At 39.9% G+C, this 15,162-nt stretch overlaps 1 protein-coding gene across 3 annotated transcripts in view; it reads right to left on the reverse strand.

Moving 5' to 3' along the window:
- RNLS (renalase, FAD dependent amine oxidase) overlaps positions 1-15,162 on the reverse strand; it is a 51,224-nt gene that overhangs the window by 29,144 nt on the left and 6,918 nt on the right. The window contains exon 5 of one of the 3 annotated variants that reach the window (XM_053983830.1): positions 6,316-7,300. The exons of the other annotated variants lie outside the window; for them this stretch is intronic. Coding sequence (XP_053839805.1) covers positions 6,888-7,300 — 413 coding nt within the window. The 3' untranslated portion in view covers positions 6,316-6,887. Of the gene's footprint in view, positions 1-6,315; positions 7,301-15,162 lie in introns of those variants that run through there. 3 annotated transcript variants of the gene reach the window in all.

The raw sequence follows: 15,162 nt of genomic DNA on the forward strand, positions 1-15,162 counted from the left end.
ACAGCCCCATCTTCCTGGTGGTTACAGAGGTGACAAGGACAGCTCACTTATACATACTCTGATGTAGTTACCAGCTTCCAAATTAAAGGTTTTAAACCCTCTAATGAAAACAAAATCACTGATGAACTTTATAAAACCATTCTGAGAAACACCCAGTGATGCACCTCTCCTACAGATCCAGGAGAGCTGCAGCGGGACTAAACCCCTGATTTTTAATTCTCTATAAAAACTGGCACTTGGCTTAAATTAGTGAAAAGAGTCACTCTGGCCCTGACTTATAAATGGTACATTTACATGAAGGATATCAGCAGTAAAACAGCCTCAACTATTTCATGTTTTCTTATCAACCAACAACATAAACTTGAATGCTGGGAATCACAAAACCATTTAGGTTGGAAAAGGCCTCCAAAACAGAGTCCAACCTTTGAAACCCCCACCTTGCCAGCTCACAGAATTCCTTTTCATTTCAAGGGGAGGGATTTAAGACACAGCTCTCAAACTGACTATGGACAAGACTCCAAAACCCCCCAAAAACCCTGACCAGCAGGAAGGTGATTCTACCCAGAACACCACAGGCTTTGCCAAACAGTTCTTTGCGTGCAACTGGTGGTTGAGCTGGTCCCAGCTTGTTTCCCATTACTCTGAATTCCTTGTGGATTTGCCAGATTGGAGGTGGCCAAGGGGCTCCTCTGCCTGCCCCATGCTATTATTATTATTATTATTATTATTATTATTATTATTATTATTATTATTATTATTATTATTATTATTTATTGTTATTTATTGTTATTATTATAGTTATTGTTATTATTGTTGTTGTTATTATTTGTATTATTATTTGTATTGATATTATTTTAAGGATAAATACTAATTTTGTTATTATAAATCATTACAATCAATTACTATAAATAATAAGCTATAATAGTAATAATTGTCAATTACACTATTAATTAATATTAATATTATCGATAACAATTATAATTAATTATTATAAATAATCCTAATATATTGTGATAATATAATTTATTATTATTATAAATACAATTTTTATGATAAATATGAATACAACTGAAAATTAAGTTTAGGGCCTGCACTCCCAGATAACATTGCTGTTATTGTAACATTTCAAGCTAATATCAAGTTGTGCACACATGATGGAGGGAACAGAGAGGCACCTCAAAGTTCTCACTACTTGCCCAAACAGGCCTGTATTTAAAGGCTGCATGAATAAATCTGATGCTGATCTTTCTGCTGTTCAGCTCCATCCTGATTGCTGGATTGCTCACCCAGCCCCACTGGATTCACTCCAAAATTTCGTGCATTCTCTTCAGAATTACCTAAAGCTGAAGCTTGCTATAATCATATCTGGTGTGTGCGTTACCAACTTGAATAAAAGGATGAAAACGAAGCCTCAGTGAAAACCAAAGCCACAGGTGGAGCTCAGCTTCAAAATACTGAGCTGGATTTTCTACCTGCTCATCATTCCTGTGCCAGCCAGCAAAAGTCATTTAACACTATTTATTGTAATGGTGGGGGGTTTAAGGCAGGACTCCATTCCAAATGGTCTGACAGGGATAAGCAATAGATAATTTATTACCTATCTGAACTGAAAAATTCAAAATAACAGAACCAAATTAAGTCATCTCAGCTAAAAAAAAAAAAAAAAAAAAGCAGTATTAGTTCCCAAATCAAAACAGGAAATTTAAAAAATTATCACTTCTAGCATGTTCCATATATTGGGATTGGCAGAATAAAATTTAGCAAAAAGCAGACAGGATTTGCCCTTGCTATTTCCCTCAAATTATGAAAAACAACACAATGCTAATTAAAATCAGAGGAAACTTCGCAGAAGATATTTTGGGGTTCTTGGGCAGTAAGAGTCCTGACTAAACTGGGGAAAAAAAAAAACCAAAACACCAAAAAAAAACCAAAACCTCAAAACAAACAAACAAATAAAAACATAAACCACACAAAACAACAACAAAAAAAAAATAGGGAAAAGAAAAAAGAAAATGGTTTTTGCACAGCTCCCAGAATACTCAATCCCCGTGCTGGCTGTGCACAGGAACACACAAACTTCTCGTCATCCTTCTAAAAACACTTTGAGGAAGTCACAAATCACAGACTGAACCTCTCCAAACCCTGCACAAGATTTCTAATCCTAAAACAATCGATGACTCACGACTTGCAGCCTCAGTGAGTGAAACTGCTGACATCAAACCCAGTGCCAGGGGTGAGCTGGCATGATAATTATGCACACTCACTTTCAGCTGGCCAAATGCCTCCCAAAAATAGAACCAGAGATATGAGGCCTAATTAGAAGTGTCTGAATTACCAGGATTCCTGATTTTTTTTTTTTTTAAAGAACTTTATTGATGACAACTCAGCAGGTTTCCTTTCCACAGGAATTAATCTAGTAAAATATTCAGAGTATTTAAAGGGAAATTAAGGACTGGCCCCACAAAAAAAAAAAAAAAAAAAAAAAAAAATTCCTACCGGGCAGTTTTGTCTTTTGTTCAGTGTGAAAGATTTACAACTCATTAATTAGCTTTTAGGAGATGTTTTAGGTGCCCTGCAAGGAATGCACATCTCACAAAGGATCATCTGTAAAGATGAGATACACACTGTAAACTGCACTGAGAGGTTTTGGAGTACAAAAAACAGGGTGGTAATGAACAATTAATTAGCATGCATTTGTAAATGCATGCCAAAATTTAGGGCAGGCCATTTTACACACAACCACACCTGTGCAGCACTGTTTTACTTCCTACACTGCTAGAAAACTGAGAAAATGCAGAATTGTGTGTGAAATCTGTGCCCATGCAGGAGGTCAGCACACATCTACATCAGCTCCTCCAGCAAGAACCTCATCCTGTGTCTATGCTTTGCAGCCTTCTGCATTAAAAACACTGAATTTACACAAAGTTGGATTTATTCTCCCTAATTTTCTTCGATTCCAGAGGTCCACATCCCTTCTTTTATCACCTAAATAAAAGGTACTAAATGGTTCCTTAGAGATCCCTGCTCTCCCCAGCCTGAAACACCACCACCTTTGGAAAAAATCCTCACAAAGTGCTAAAACTCAGTCAAAGCACAGTATTTGCACTGCCCTGAAATGAACATTTTTTCCATAGTGAAATGAAGCACTTTTGATACCAACTGTTCCCACAGAAAGGGAACATTCAAATCCAGTTTCCCCAAACGGGGAAAAAAAAAATAAAAAGGCAAGGAAAGACATTTTTAGATCGTACAAAAATACAAAGAACTGATATAACCCACAAGGAAGTGTGCCTTGTGTGCACCACTATTAATCTATCTTGACTGAACAATATATATTTTTTTTTTAAATTTCACTCTTCCGCCTCCACTTTTTGTTTGCTGTTGAGGACAGATAAGTGCTCCTGGCAGTATCTTGGCACAGGCATTTCGCTGAACAGTAGCTATTGTAATAGCAAAAAAAAACTAAAAAAAAAAAAAATCACAGTCCCTCAGGTTCTGAGAATTTCACTTTGGGCCCATTAGGCTGAAAGGTCTCCAATTCCAGGCTCATGCTGGAAAAACAATTGTTTGTGGAAGAACAAGAAACCTCTCCTCTGTAGAGAGTGCTAACCCACTTAATGAGGGGGTTCAAAATTCTGATTAAATCCTGTAAGGTTCTGACAACGCTGTGCAGTGAAGGCAAACATCAGCCAAGACAAAGAATCCCACTCCTGGATGGTCTGTAAGATCCCTTCCACCCCAAACCAGCTACCAACATCAAAATAACCCTGGAAAGGAGGGTGCTGTAACAACCACCCAGTGATGAACAACTCCCTGCACTGGGGAATCTAGCAGTGGTCAAGGGCAGAGGCTGAGATTAAGAAATGCATGGGGAGTTCTTGCCTTACCAATGTGAAAAACCACCAAAAAAAAAAAAAAAATCTGACATAATAGGAGTTTTCACATCGAGAAATACAGAAGGGACTGGCTCATCCTAGTAAATATTCCAAATTACGCTGTGCACATTTTGTTTTTCAAGGGATTTTTCAAATCAGTTCACAGCTGTGTCATCTTTTGTACCAGCTTTGTCAGGCCTACTAAATTAGGGTTTTTTTGTTTTGTTTTTTTTTTTTTTTAATTTACTCTGAAGTGTCTTTTTAGGGAAGATTTAGAACTGTGCCAAGAAATAAAAGTGCTAAATCTTCTCAGACGTGAAGGTATCTTAAATAACTGTGTCGCTGTGCCTTTGATCATTTCAGGGCATAAGCTTGGCAATGCTGCTGAGAGGAGTCATCCCCTCCATTAGTTCAGCAGATCCTGCACTGAGAAAACAGAAGCACTTTGAGGCTCACCAACCTGCTCTGCCTTTATCAAGAATGAAGCAGAAGCTGTAATTGGCAAACCAAGGACTAATTGAGAGCAATTGCTCCCACTGTAACTTGATTATGTTAATCAAGTAACAGTTGGGGGGGGGAATAAAAGGGGAAAAAAAGATGGTTAACAGTAATTATCCTTCTCTTCTGCAAAGCTGATACATGCATCATCTTCCTCTCTGCTAAAACCTTTTTCCTACACAGGCATCCACCACTTTTTCTTTCTTCTTTTTCTTTCCAAATGACTGAAATCCTGCCAGTGGAGGCAGAGCTGTGACACAGGTGACATTCAGGTTTTGGAGGACACAGCCTCTGGACTTTAATTTAGCTACTTGCTTTCCTTGGTGGGGGGGGGAGAAATATCAACTTTTTTTTTCTTGTCCCCACCTTCAGTTGGATTACTTTATCCCCTTTCTATCCTCAGCAGCTCTGCAAAAGTAATTTCCTTCATTTTTCTGGCTTTCTAGGCTCAAGAGGCAACTGCAGCCTTCAAACCTCATCATGATGGAAGAACACAACTGAGGCAAAATCTAGTTATGACAAAAGGGTCAGTGGAAATTTGGCAATTAACTGTGAGCAGGATGAGCTGCACAAACTGCCACATCCAGGGTCCCCTTTCTTTGCTGGTGATCAAACTGTAACAGCACAGTTTTAAATAAATTTAGATTTTTTTTTTTTCTAATACACTTTCCCAGGGTTCTTTTTACCCCCACTTCATCAGGGTTCTGAGAAGGCACTGCTGCATGTTCATGAAAATATCCAGCACGTACTGGCAAATCCTTCTGGGTTTTTTCAGATGCTCAAATTTTCCATCAATTTTAATAACCAGCCTTTTTCCTGCTGACTGCTTCTCACTTCTTCCTTCTATTCTTGAATTCAGGGATTCCATATTTTATTTCCTCATCTTCTTTATGCGGGGATTTTTTTTTTTTTTAATTTGCATGGATAGTTCCTGAATTTTATTGGAGGTTTTTTTTTTTTCATTTACCAAATTTCTCACAAGATAATTACCCAAACCCAGGAATTTATAGTTGTCTCCTACCAATTTAATCTCAAACAATTCAAGGCACTCAATTTAAAATTAATATTTGAGTAAAACAAATACCCAAACTGCAGCTAAACCTTGCAGTGCACTCTTCTGGTGAAGGGTGTGCTCTAAGTGACAAAGAGATAAAAAAGAGGCTCGAAATACCTTCCCACAGGAATAAAACCTTGCTTTTTTATTGCAGTCCAAACTAGCCTGTCTTTTGATTCAGAAAGCTTCAATCAGTTTAGTCCATCAGTATTGTGAGCAATAATTCTAATTAAAACCTACTAATAACATTGATAGAGGGGAAAAAAACCTCTCCAAGTATAGATTTTCCTAGAGCTAAACACATAACATTATAAAGCTGCAAGCAGCCACTGTAACAAAAGAAGGTGAGGTGCCAGAAATTCCAAAGAGAAATTGATAAAGCCCTCAAGACCCCATTAAAATCTCCTCTGGGAATAATTTGCAATCTGCTCCACTTCATGCAGACACTGGATTAAAGCATCTGAGCACAAACCTTAATCTAGGGGTTTGTCTGGGTTTATTTCACCATGGGCTTCCCTCCCTGCTGCTTCCAGGGGTTCAGCCTCCAGGGAAGGGAGGAGGATTGAAATGACCACAGCACCACAGGAATTTCACATTCAGCCTCTGATCCTGCTGCAAGTTTGGAGGTGACACCCACAGGGCTCTTCCTTTTCGCCTTCTCTCACCCCCAACGCTTTTCCCACACTCACACTCTCTTCTAACCTGCTCTAATTGCAACACCCCCATCAATTTCTAGCAATATTAGCAGGATTTAAATGGGTATTTCCTCATACCATCCTTGTCACAGTTAGGAGGGGAAAAATAAAAGGGGAAAATAAGATGGTTAACAGTAATTATCCTTCTCTTCTGCAAAGCTGATACATGCATCATCTTCCTCTCTGCTAAAACCTTTTTCCTACACAGGCATCCACCACTTTTTCTTTCTTTTTCTCTTTCCAACTGACTGAAATCCTGCCAGTGGAGGCAGAACTGTGACACAGGTGACATTCAGGTTTTGGAGGACACAGCCTCTGGACTTTAATTTGGCTACTTGTTTTCCGGGGGGAGAAATATCAACATTTTTTTCTTGTCCCCACCTTCAGTTGGATTACTTTATCCCCTTACTATTCTCAGCAGCTCTGCAAAAGTAATTTCCTTCATTTTTTTGGCTTTCTAGGCTCAAGAGGCAACTGCAGCCTTCAAACCTCATCATGGTGGAAGAACACAAGTGAGGCAAATTCCAGTTATGATAAAAGCCTTTTCCATGGATCACATCCCATTGTTACCCTGATGGCTGCACCCCTCACACGTGTCCCAACGTCAGCTGCACTTCAGAGCAATCAAACAAGGGCAGGAGGCACCTCAAAAAGAACAATTTGTTATTACTCATCCCCTTGGGAGATGCTGTGAAAGCTGAGCCACTTCTCCCTTTCCCAAGGCAGCTGTAGGTGCAGGAGGCAGGACCTGCAGGCGTGTGACAGTCAGTGCGACCCCTGCAACCACAGAGCCACCATAGCACAGCTCAGAAAATACGTGCCTGCTGCACCACGGCCCAAAAAACCCAAAACAAACCAAAAAAACCCCAGTGCAACACCAAAGAAAAGGCAGAAGCGGGTACAGGGGAGAAGTACAAAGTGAAAACTGGAAGTAGAAACAGAGCGTGTCAACTCCTCTGTAGCTGTCTGCTGTTCTGGAGGGTGACTCAGCAGAACAAAGGCTTTTGTCTTCATGGAGAAATAGAGTCCATATTGCACAGGAAGCGGCAAAAATTCACTGGCTGGAATGTGACTGGAGCTCCTGTGGCTTCCGTGGGGAATTTCCTTGGCTTTAGAGAGGCTGCAGATCACCACCCTGCTCCACAGCAGCTGTAGGCCAGGGTAAGACTCTGGTTTTCCTGCACTCAGTGGAAATAAAAGAAAGAAATTTGCAGAAAAACTAGATGAGTGTGAGATGGTCATAGCTGAGAAAATTCACTTTTGCACTTGCATGGAATAAATCTGAAAATAGCTGGATTTATAAAGTGAAATACTCTGGGAAGGACAAAGGTACAGGATAAATCCCGTGCCTCCACCACGACCCAACACTGAAATTGTCACCATATAAAAGTCACCAGGTTTAAGACCAACATCTATATTTGAAGTACTTGTACTTCCCTTTTTACATCAGTTCTGTCACATGCATAAATGTTAAAGGAGGCTGAAAGGGGAACATGAACAAACAGCTTTTCTACCATCAATTTTATAATAATATGTTTTAGGAGTACCAAGAGATGCAGCACTTGGATGTGATCAGACCCAGAGGGTGCAGCTTATCAGCATTTTGGAGTTAAACACCACATGGTAGAAAAAACAAGACAGCAATAACTTTATCCAAGGACAGGCTTTTCTGTCCATGCACACACTGCAATATCTGTGTTTGCACTAGTTTCTGTCACTCTTCCCCTCCAAGCATTCCCGTGCCATCACCAGTGGAGTTTCTGATGAAAACACAGCATTATTCTACACCCAGAAATCACCTGCTACCATGCAAAGCAGCATGCTCAGAGGGTGTAAAAACATAAAAGTTAATGCAAATTAAAATTAAACATTAAAAAAAGCTAAAAGCTATTTTATTAAAAACAAAAATTAACATAAAAGTTAATTTTCTTTGGTTGAGTGAAGCCATGCTTATCCTCACTTTGATAGAATAAATCTCCACCTCCATGCATGCACTTTTCCTGTTTTTATTAAAATCCTGAGTGCAGTTTTCCTTGCAGAGTGGGCGAGTGGGAGTGTGGAGCACAAGTAAACCCTGTCTCTGCACGTCATGGTTGTGAAACACACTCTAAATAAAACGATATGCTCTCAGAAGGAAAATTTCATCTCTCTCCCCTTTTGCTGCCTGCTCAGGTCGGCCCCAGTGCAGGGCTGAGAGAATGCAAATACATTTATAGAAAGGCTTGATGAGAAACTGATAAAAAACACACTCATTTCTTTATTCATTCTGCAAGGTGAATGCACAAGAGACTTAATTTTGAAGAATTCCATGATTTGGCTTCTTCTCTTGTGTTCTCCCTTGAGAGAGTTGGGAATTGGTGTCAAGTGCTACCTGTGATGTTTTAGTGTCAGAAACTTCAGTGATTTCCAGATCATCTCATGATGATGGGGAGGAAAAAAACAAACAAAAAATCACTAATCCACTGCTCTAGCAAAAAAACCTTAATAACAGATTTATTCTAGAGCTGGTTAGAAAGTCCTGTGCTTTGTCCTCACATTTAACACTTTAATTATGCCCTGTGTGGCTCTCAGCTATGAAATTTAACAAGCCATTCTGTTAATTCTTTGTAACATTTTGCAAAATTTGCCTGTCACACGCGTGACAAGCCACGGAAATAACTGAACCCATGTTCTTCTTTTTCTTTCCTGATTTTCTGTCCAAATATGTGCCTTGGTGACAGAGGGAGGCTGACCCAGGAGCGTGGGGAGCAAAGATAAACCACCTCATTTCTCCCTCCAATCAGGACTTCTTTTGGTGATCAAAAACACACCAAAGGGGAAGTGCCAGATTTTTTTTCTCTGTATAATATTTAATTTCCCGTTCTAGGTTATGCAATGATCTCTCCCACGAGCAGCCTTCTTCCCTTGGCCTGCACTAGGTATTTTGGACACATATAAAGCCCACTGTGTGTTATCTTTTTGTTCTTTCTCCATCCTTTGGCATCTCACCTGTTGGTCAGGTTGCTCTCGAGAAAAAGGACAAACCCAAAAGCAACACTCTCCAACGCTGCAGTTGTGTAATGATGGGAAAAAAGGAATATTGGGAGAGCAAGCCAGCAAGGGCCAGGTTATTCAGGAGTCATCACCAAACCTTCATGTGTGTGATCAGCACTGACTCCCAGGCTGAGACACTGATCAAGGGAAGATAAACTTCCCCCCAAGCTGAGGCTGCTCTGTCGTGCAAAGCACAGCCACACTTCAGAGTTCTGACAGCTAAATGTTGTTAAATGACTACATTTCCATTAGTAATAGGGATTTTGGCTTGTTTTTCAAGCAGCTTCTTTGCCTGCTTTTCAGATCTACCTAAGACATAATCACTAACAGAGATGGCTAAAATAATAGAATTAAATTAAATTAAAGCTGTGTACATTTGTAATGCTTCTCCCACAATCAGTTTCATGTGGCTTCAACTGCATCACAAGTTCTGGGTGTCTTGTCTGGTTTATTTCTTTTGTTTTATCACACATCACTTTCATTTTGAGTCCTGTCTCTCCTGTCACGACTTTCCAAAGGATTTAGACACGCAGCCAAGCACGTGTTCTGGAAGCACAGATAAATTCTACAAGCTGTACCTGATTGCAACTGGTCCCTCCTCTGCCATAATTTTGCCAACTTTCATAAATCAGACACACAATCAAGTGCACAACTTAAAAATCCTGGTTCTCCACTCTCCTTTTTTTGGCTTGTAAGAAGGGAAGCCACGGCTAACAAACCCTAATGCTCAAAATGTGACACAGTGGAGGGGGGAAAATAAAAATATGATTCCTTGAAAGTTATTGACAGATCAGCTGCAACCTACCAGAGGCTGAAAAAAGATACCAGATGGAATAAAAAATCCTTGCTATTAGTGCATCATACCAAATGCTGTATTCTAAAGCCAAACTCTGCCCTCCACCTGCTGCAAGGAACTGTCTCTTGGAAAATTGCTTATGCCTTTATTGATGGTGACTATTGACTCTAATAGCTAAATGTGACAAAGGGAAAAAAAAAAACACCAAAACAAAGCAGAAATACTGTCATAAAACACTGACCAGACTTATCTGCCTTGCAAATCCCATTAAGATTAAAAAAAAAACCACACAGGTACTCACTTAAAATTGAACCTTAAACCCCCACAAACTGTTAATAATACTGAGTACCCTGACATTTGACTCTACAGTAAAACACAAGAGATAACACACAGACAAAAAAAAAAAAGAAAAAAGAAGAAAAGTGGGGAGATAGGATTTATGGCTGAAGGAAACATGACAGAAAAGAAACAGAAAAGAACAAATTCTAATTTAAAGTACACCAAATAAGAATGTCTCTCATTGCCTATAAACACACACGGATCAGCAGCACACACACTTCCACTGGCAGAAGACTGGTGGAGGATTAAAAACTACAAAGCCAAACCCCTTAAAATCAGTACTGATGTCAACCCCAGTTCAGGCCAGCAAACCACCTGAAAATCCCACGTAGGATTCAAAACTCCACAGTTTTTTGAATACTTTCAAGAAATGAAAGCCAAACTTTTTCCCAAACTGCTCCTGAGGAACTGTCAGACCCCTTCCCCGTGGGATTACTGAGGCATTCTACCACCTCCTAAGGGTTTATTAAAAAAAAAAAAAAAAAAAGAACTGATGTGTTATATTTATTTTCCAAACACCTGCTGGTGTTTCAGTGCCTGAAGCAGCAAACACAGTGTCGTGACTGTCACCAACAGGCAGGGGAGAGCTGGGAAAATCACACAGAGCCCTGAACCAAGGGGCAAAAACTTGGAGGAGTGAAGTTTAAAAAGCCTGCCATAACCATGACCCCTCCCAGGATTTTAAGCAGCACAAAAGTTGAGACTGGATGCCTTCCTGGAAGCATTCTGACAGCACCACAGATATGTCATTTATCAGTTATATATAGTATATATATAAATATATATATATATTTATAGATTAATTATATAAATATAATAATATGATATATTATATATATGATAATTGTATAATTATTATATTATGGCATATATAATTATTATATAAGATAAAGTATAGATTATATAATTCTATAATATATATTACATATAATAACATATATTATAAATAATGTATGTTATGTAATTATATAATATTTATATATTATAGTTAATCACTATGTAATATATAGTATACAGTATATGATATACAATATATAGTATATAATATATAATATAAATAATATACTATATAATATCTATTCTGTTCTATATATTTTTATATTATAATAGACAACATATGTGTAATATTATATATATTATATATAATATAGATATAAAAATATATTAAAATAATAACATAATTATTCACCTCCTTCCAAGTGTGCAGATGCTAACAGGGCCAGGATCCTGCAGCGCCAGCACAAGCCAAACAGACTTACATGACATCTAAAGGTGTCATTTGCTATCTGATGCCTTACAAAATGCCTGCAAATAACTTTACGGTATCTTGTAGAAAGGGAACAAGAAGAAATGTCAGCATTTAATTCTTAGAATGAGTGTCCAAAGCCAGGCTGGGCAGGGCTTGGAGAAACCTGGGATAGAGGAAGATGCCCCTGCCCATGGAATGAGATGAGCTTTAAGATCCCTCTCAAACTATTCTAGGACAGTCTGCACATAAACCCCAATTTTGAGGCAAATTTCCTTGTTTCAGTAAGAATTATGCAGCGTTTTCTTCCAACTAGAAAACTAAGCTTTTGCTAAATTCTGTCTTAGGGAAAATGATGCATCTTTTCCATGGAGTTGGGCACAAACCCTAGCTGTAGTTCAGCCATTTGAAAGCAAGTGGTAATTTCAAAGTTAGTATTTTTTCCCTACTTTTAAGTTGGGAAAATAATAATAATTCCCATCAGAAAATGTGAATGCTGGTTTTGCAAGCAGCATGGCTTAAATCAGAATATATGGAAAGGTTTCCCATCAGTGTTCCTAAACACATCTTTCTACTGTGCCAGAGAGAAATGGACATGGAAACAGACAGCAAATCTATTTCTTTTGTGCTTTACAAGCCCAGCCATCACCTTGTTGTTCTGCAGTCACTCAACAAACAGCCTGTGAGACACTGAAACCACTTGCTGCCTGCACACGGTTCACTGAATAAAATTTATTTTCCTGGATTTCCATAGGCATCCAGCCCACTCTCCCTAAAGTATAAATCCAGTGGGAAGGCAGCAGTAAATCCTTCTTTATGGAGAGGTGCACACCCATCCTCTGTGCCTTTGCAGAGTCTCACCACTCAGCCACATCTTGGCAGAGCTGTATTTTTAAAAGATGACTTTGGGAATAGAACTGGAGGCTCCTGGTGCATCAGGACTGACTCTGGAAAGCCTGATCTGCATGTCCCTTGTTCTGTGGAATAAATCAAGTGAAGAGACAGCTTTAATCCATTTCAGTAAGGCAGCAGGTTCTTCAAACTTTAAATAATTTGTGGCAGCAGTCCATTGCTACAACAGGAGGTGCTTCATCAGCTAAGTCAATAAAGGTGACCAATCACACCTTCATTCCTCACCCAGCCTATCCCATTTCCAAAATTACACCAGCCCTTGAACAGAGTTTGCTTCTCTTTTTTTAAACAGTTACAGTGCTTTGAGCATCTCTGACAAGGTGGGTAGAGGAGGGAATTAAAACCTAAGCAGCAGCAAGGCAATCAGTAGTAAACTCAGGCTTCCAAGGCAGCACAGGTAAATCCAAAACCATCTGTAACATCTCACCTGATGGCTCAGGAAGTAATTTTTGATTTCTACAAAAGGTGTCTGATGGTGAGTTATTCCTAAGGCTTCTTTTATCCAAGAGCACACCAACATTCCTGGAAATTATGAGTGTGGAAAACTGACAGCAGGCTCCATGCAAAATTTATGTTTGACTCAATGGAGCCAAAACCTCATTAGGTTTAAAATTAGTCGTTTTTTCTCCCTGCTCTAATCCAGATGTGGATTGCAAAAATAACTGAAGAGTTCACAGACATGTCCGTGGGAGGTAAAGATAATCTTTGTAAAAAATGGTCTCAATTACAGTGATGGGAGTGGCCCATCACTTAATTTATTAAAAAATCCTCTAGAAATCCACAAAACCCCATCCAATCCAGAGGCACTGCCTAAGCTATGAGAATACATTTAAAAAACATTGTCCAGTGAAGGCTTTTGTCTGCCTACTCGATTGCAGCACTGAAAAATAAATAAATCCCAAAGCAAGCAATTAAATGTAAAGACATCTTGCAAACCTGCAGCAGACTTTTCAAGGGTTTTCAGCTCCGTAAAAGCCATAGTTTGAGTGGCAGATTTCACATCAAAAAGAAGGCTGTAAAGGCCACATCAGCATGTGGTCACCTTTGCTCATTTCTGTCTCTCAAGTGTGCCCAGAAGGTCTGGTAACAGGAAAGGAGGGAGAGCTTTCCCAAACACATTTAAAAAAAAAAAAAAAAAAAAAAACAAACCTGAGTGAAAAACTTCAAACAAAAAAAAATATTTTACTCAATGGGAGAGGTGACACATAACATTGTCACTGTTTCCCAAAACCAACCATCAAAACCATTTTAGGTTCAGTATCTGAAAATTCAAGGCTGGTAAAAATGCCCTAACTGGACCTTCTGAAGAATGAGATCTTATAGCACATCCCAGCTTCCTACAAAACAGAAACCAGCAGCTCATTAAACACATGTCCCACAAGACACAAATAGAGAAGTTTCAGAATTGCTCAGTCTGGTCTCATTTTTTTGGCAAGGAACTTCCCCTCCCCCCACCCCCCTTTTTAGGCTCATGGCAAAAAGCAGCTTTGGAAAGATTTCTCCCTCTAAAAGTAACCCCTGGTGAGAACCAAAGACTGGGAAAAACTGAGAGGTATCTGTGTTTATTGCTGGGATAAACAAACTTCAGAGCATTTATTTGTTCTGTTCCAAGTATGTCCTGTGTTCAAATGCCATCACCTTTATTATCCAGAAAATAAAATCCCACTTTGTGCACGTGGCTGATCCGAAGTGTCTGTGGTCCTGTTCTCTATTTTGGGTACTGCAATGACACAAAAGAGCTAAAAAAGCATCAGATAAAGTCTGTGACCAAGTGCCCTGGTGCTGAAGGACCCTGCCAAACTGGCTCAGGCTGCAGTGGCAGCAAGAGAAGCATGTCCAGGTTTAAGGAATTACAAACAGCCACATCAGGCAGACTTGAAAGTGTCAGCACATGAAAGCAGCGCTGCCTTACACGTCAGAAATAACTTTTTTTCCCAACCAGCTCAGCTAAATCAGCACAATCTGCTGCCAGTTTAATGTGCAGGTGCTCTAAAATCCCTCCTGGGACTGCACAGGAAACCTGAGCTTAGGACTCAAACCACAGAATCACCAGCATCCAGAGGGCTCAACCACTCTCCCAGCCCCTGAGCTGCTCCCCTGCCCTTGCTGGAAGAGCAGGATGTGCCAGCAAGTCTGTGGGCCACATGGTGAACTGAGGATCACACCACTCAGGCTGCTAAAAATAACTCCCCCACCCTTTTTTGGGGGAGAAAGGGAGGGGGGAGCGTGTCTGTGGTCCCACAGACAGCTGTGCTGCTGCAGCTGGAGGTGGGGCAGGAGTGGAGCAGGCACTGCTGCAGGAAATGCTTTTGCCACGTCTCCAGGCACTGAAAGGTGATGCTGTGACAGAGCGGGACTCACCTCCTCTGCAGGGTAACTTTTTAAGAGCTTGCCAAAGGATGGGCAGCTCTGGAGGGGGAACCAAGCCTGAAGACAAGAAGCTGCCTACACTTTGCTCTTCCAGCAAATTGCATCTGGTTTGTTTTCCTTCAGTTTTACCCTGACATCTGTCAAATAAGAGTTTCAGCTCTCCACCCAAGGCAGGCAGCCTCACCTGACAACACCAAAATGTGAAGTAGCCCTTTATCTGATATAGATTAGATTTCACTCTCCTTTCCAGGCCTCCTCTGGTGCTCACACACATGGGGTTCCCAGATGGAGAGGGTCACTGCCATCAGCCTATTTGACAGGTTTCCAATGTGCTCAATAACTGC

This window comes from Vidua macroura, chromosome 8 (assembly GCF_024509145.1).
Source record: "Vidua macroura isolate BioBank_ID:100142 chromosome 8, ASM2450914v1, whole genome shotgun sequence".
In the NCBI taxonomy this organism is placed as follows: Eukaryota; Metazoa; Chordata; class Aves; order Passeriformes; family Viduidae; genus Vidua; species Vidua macroura.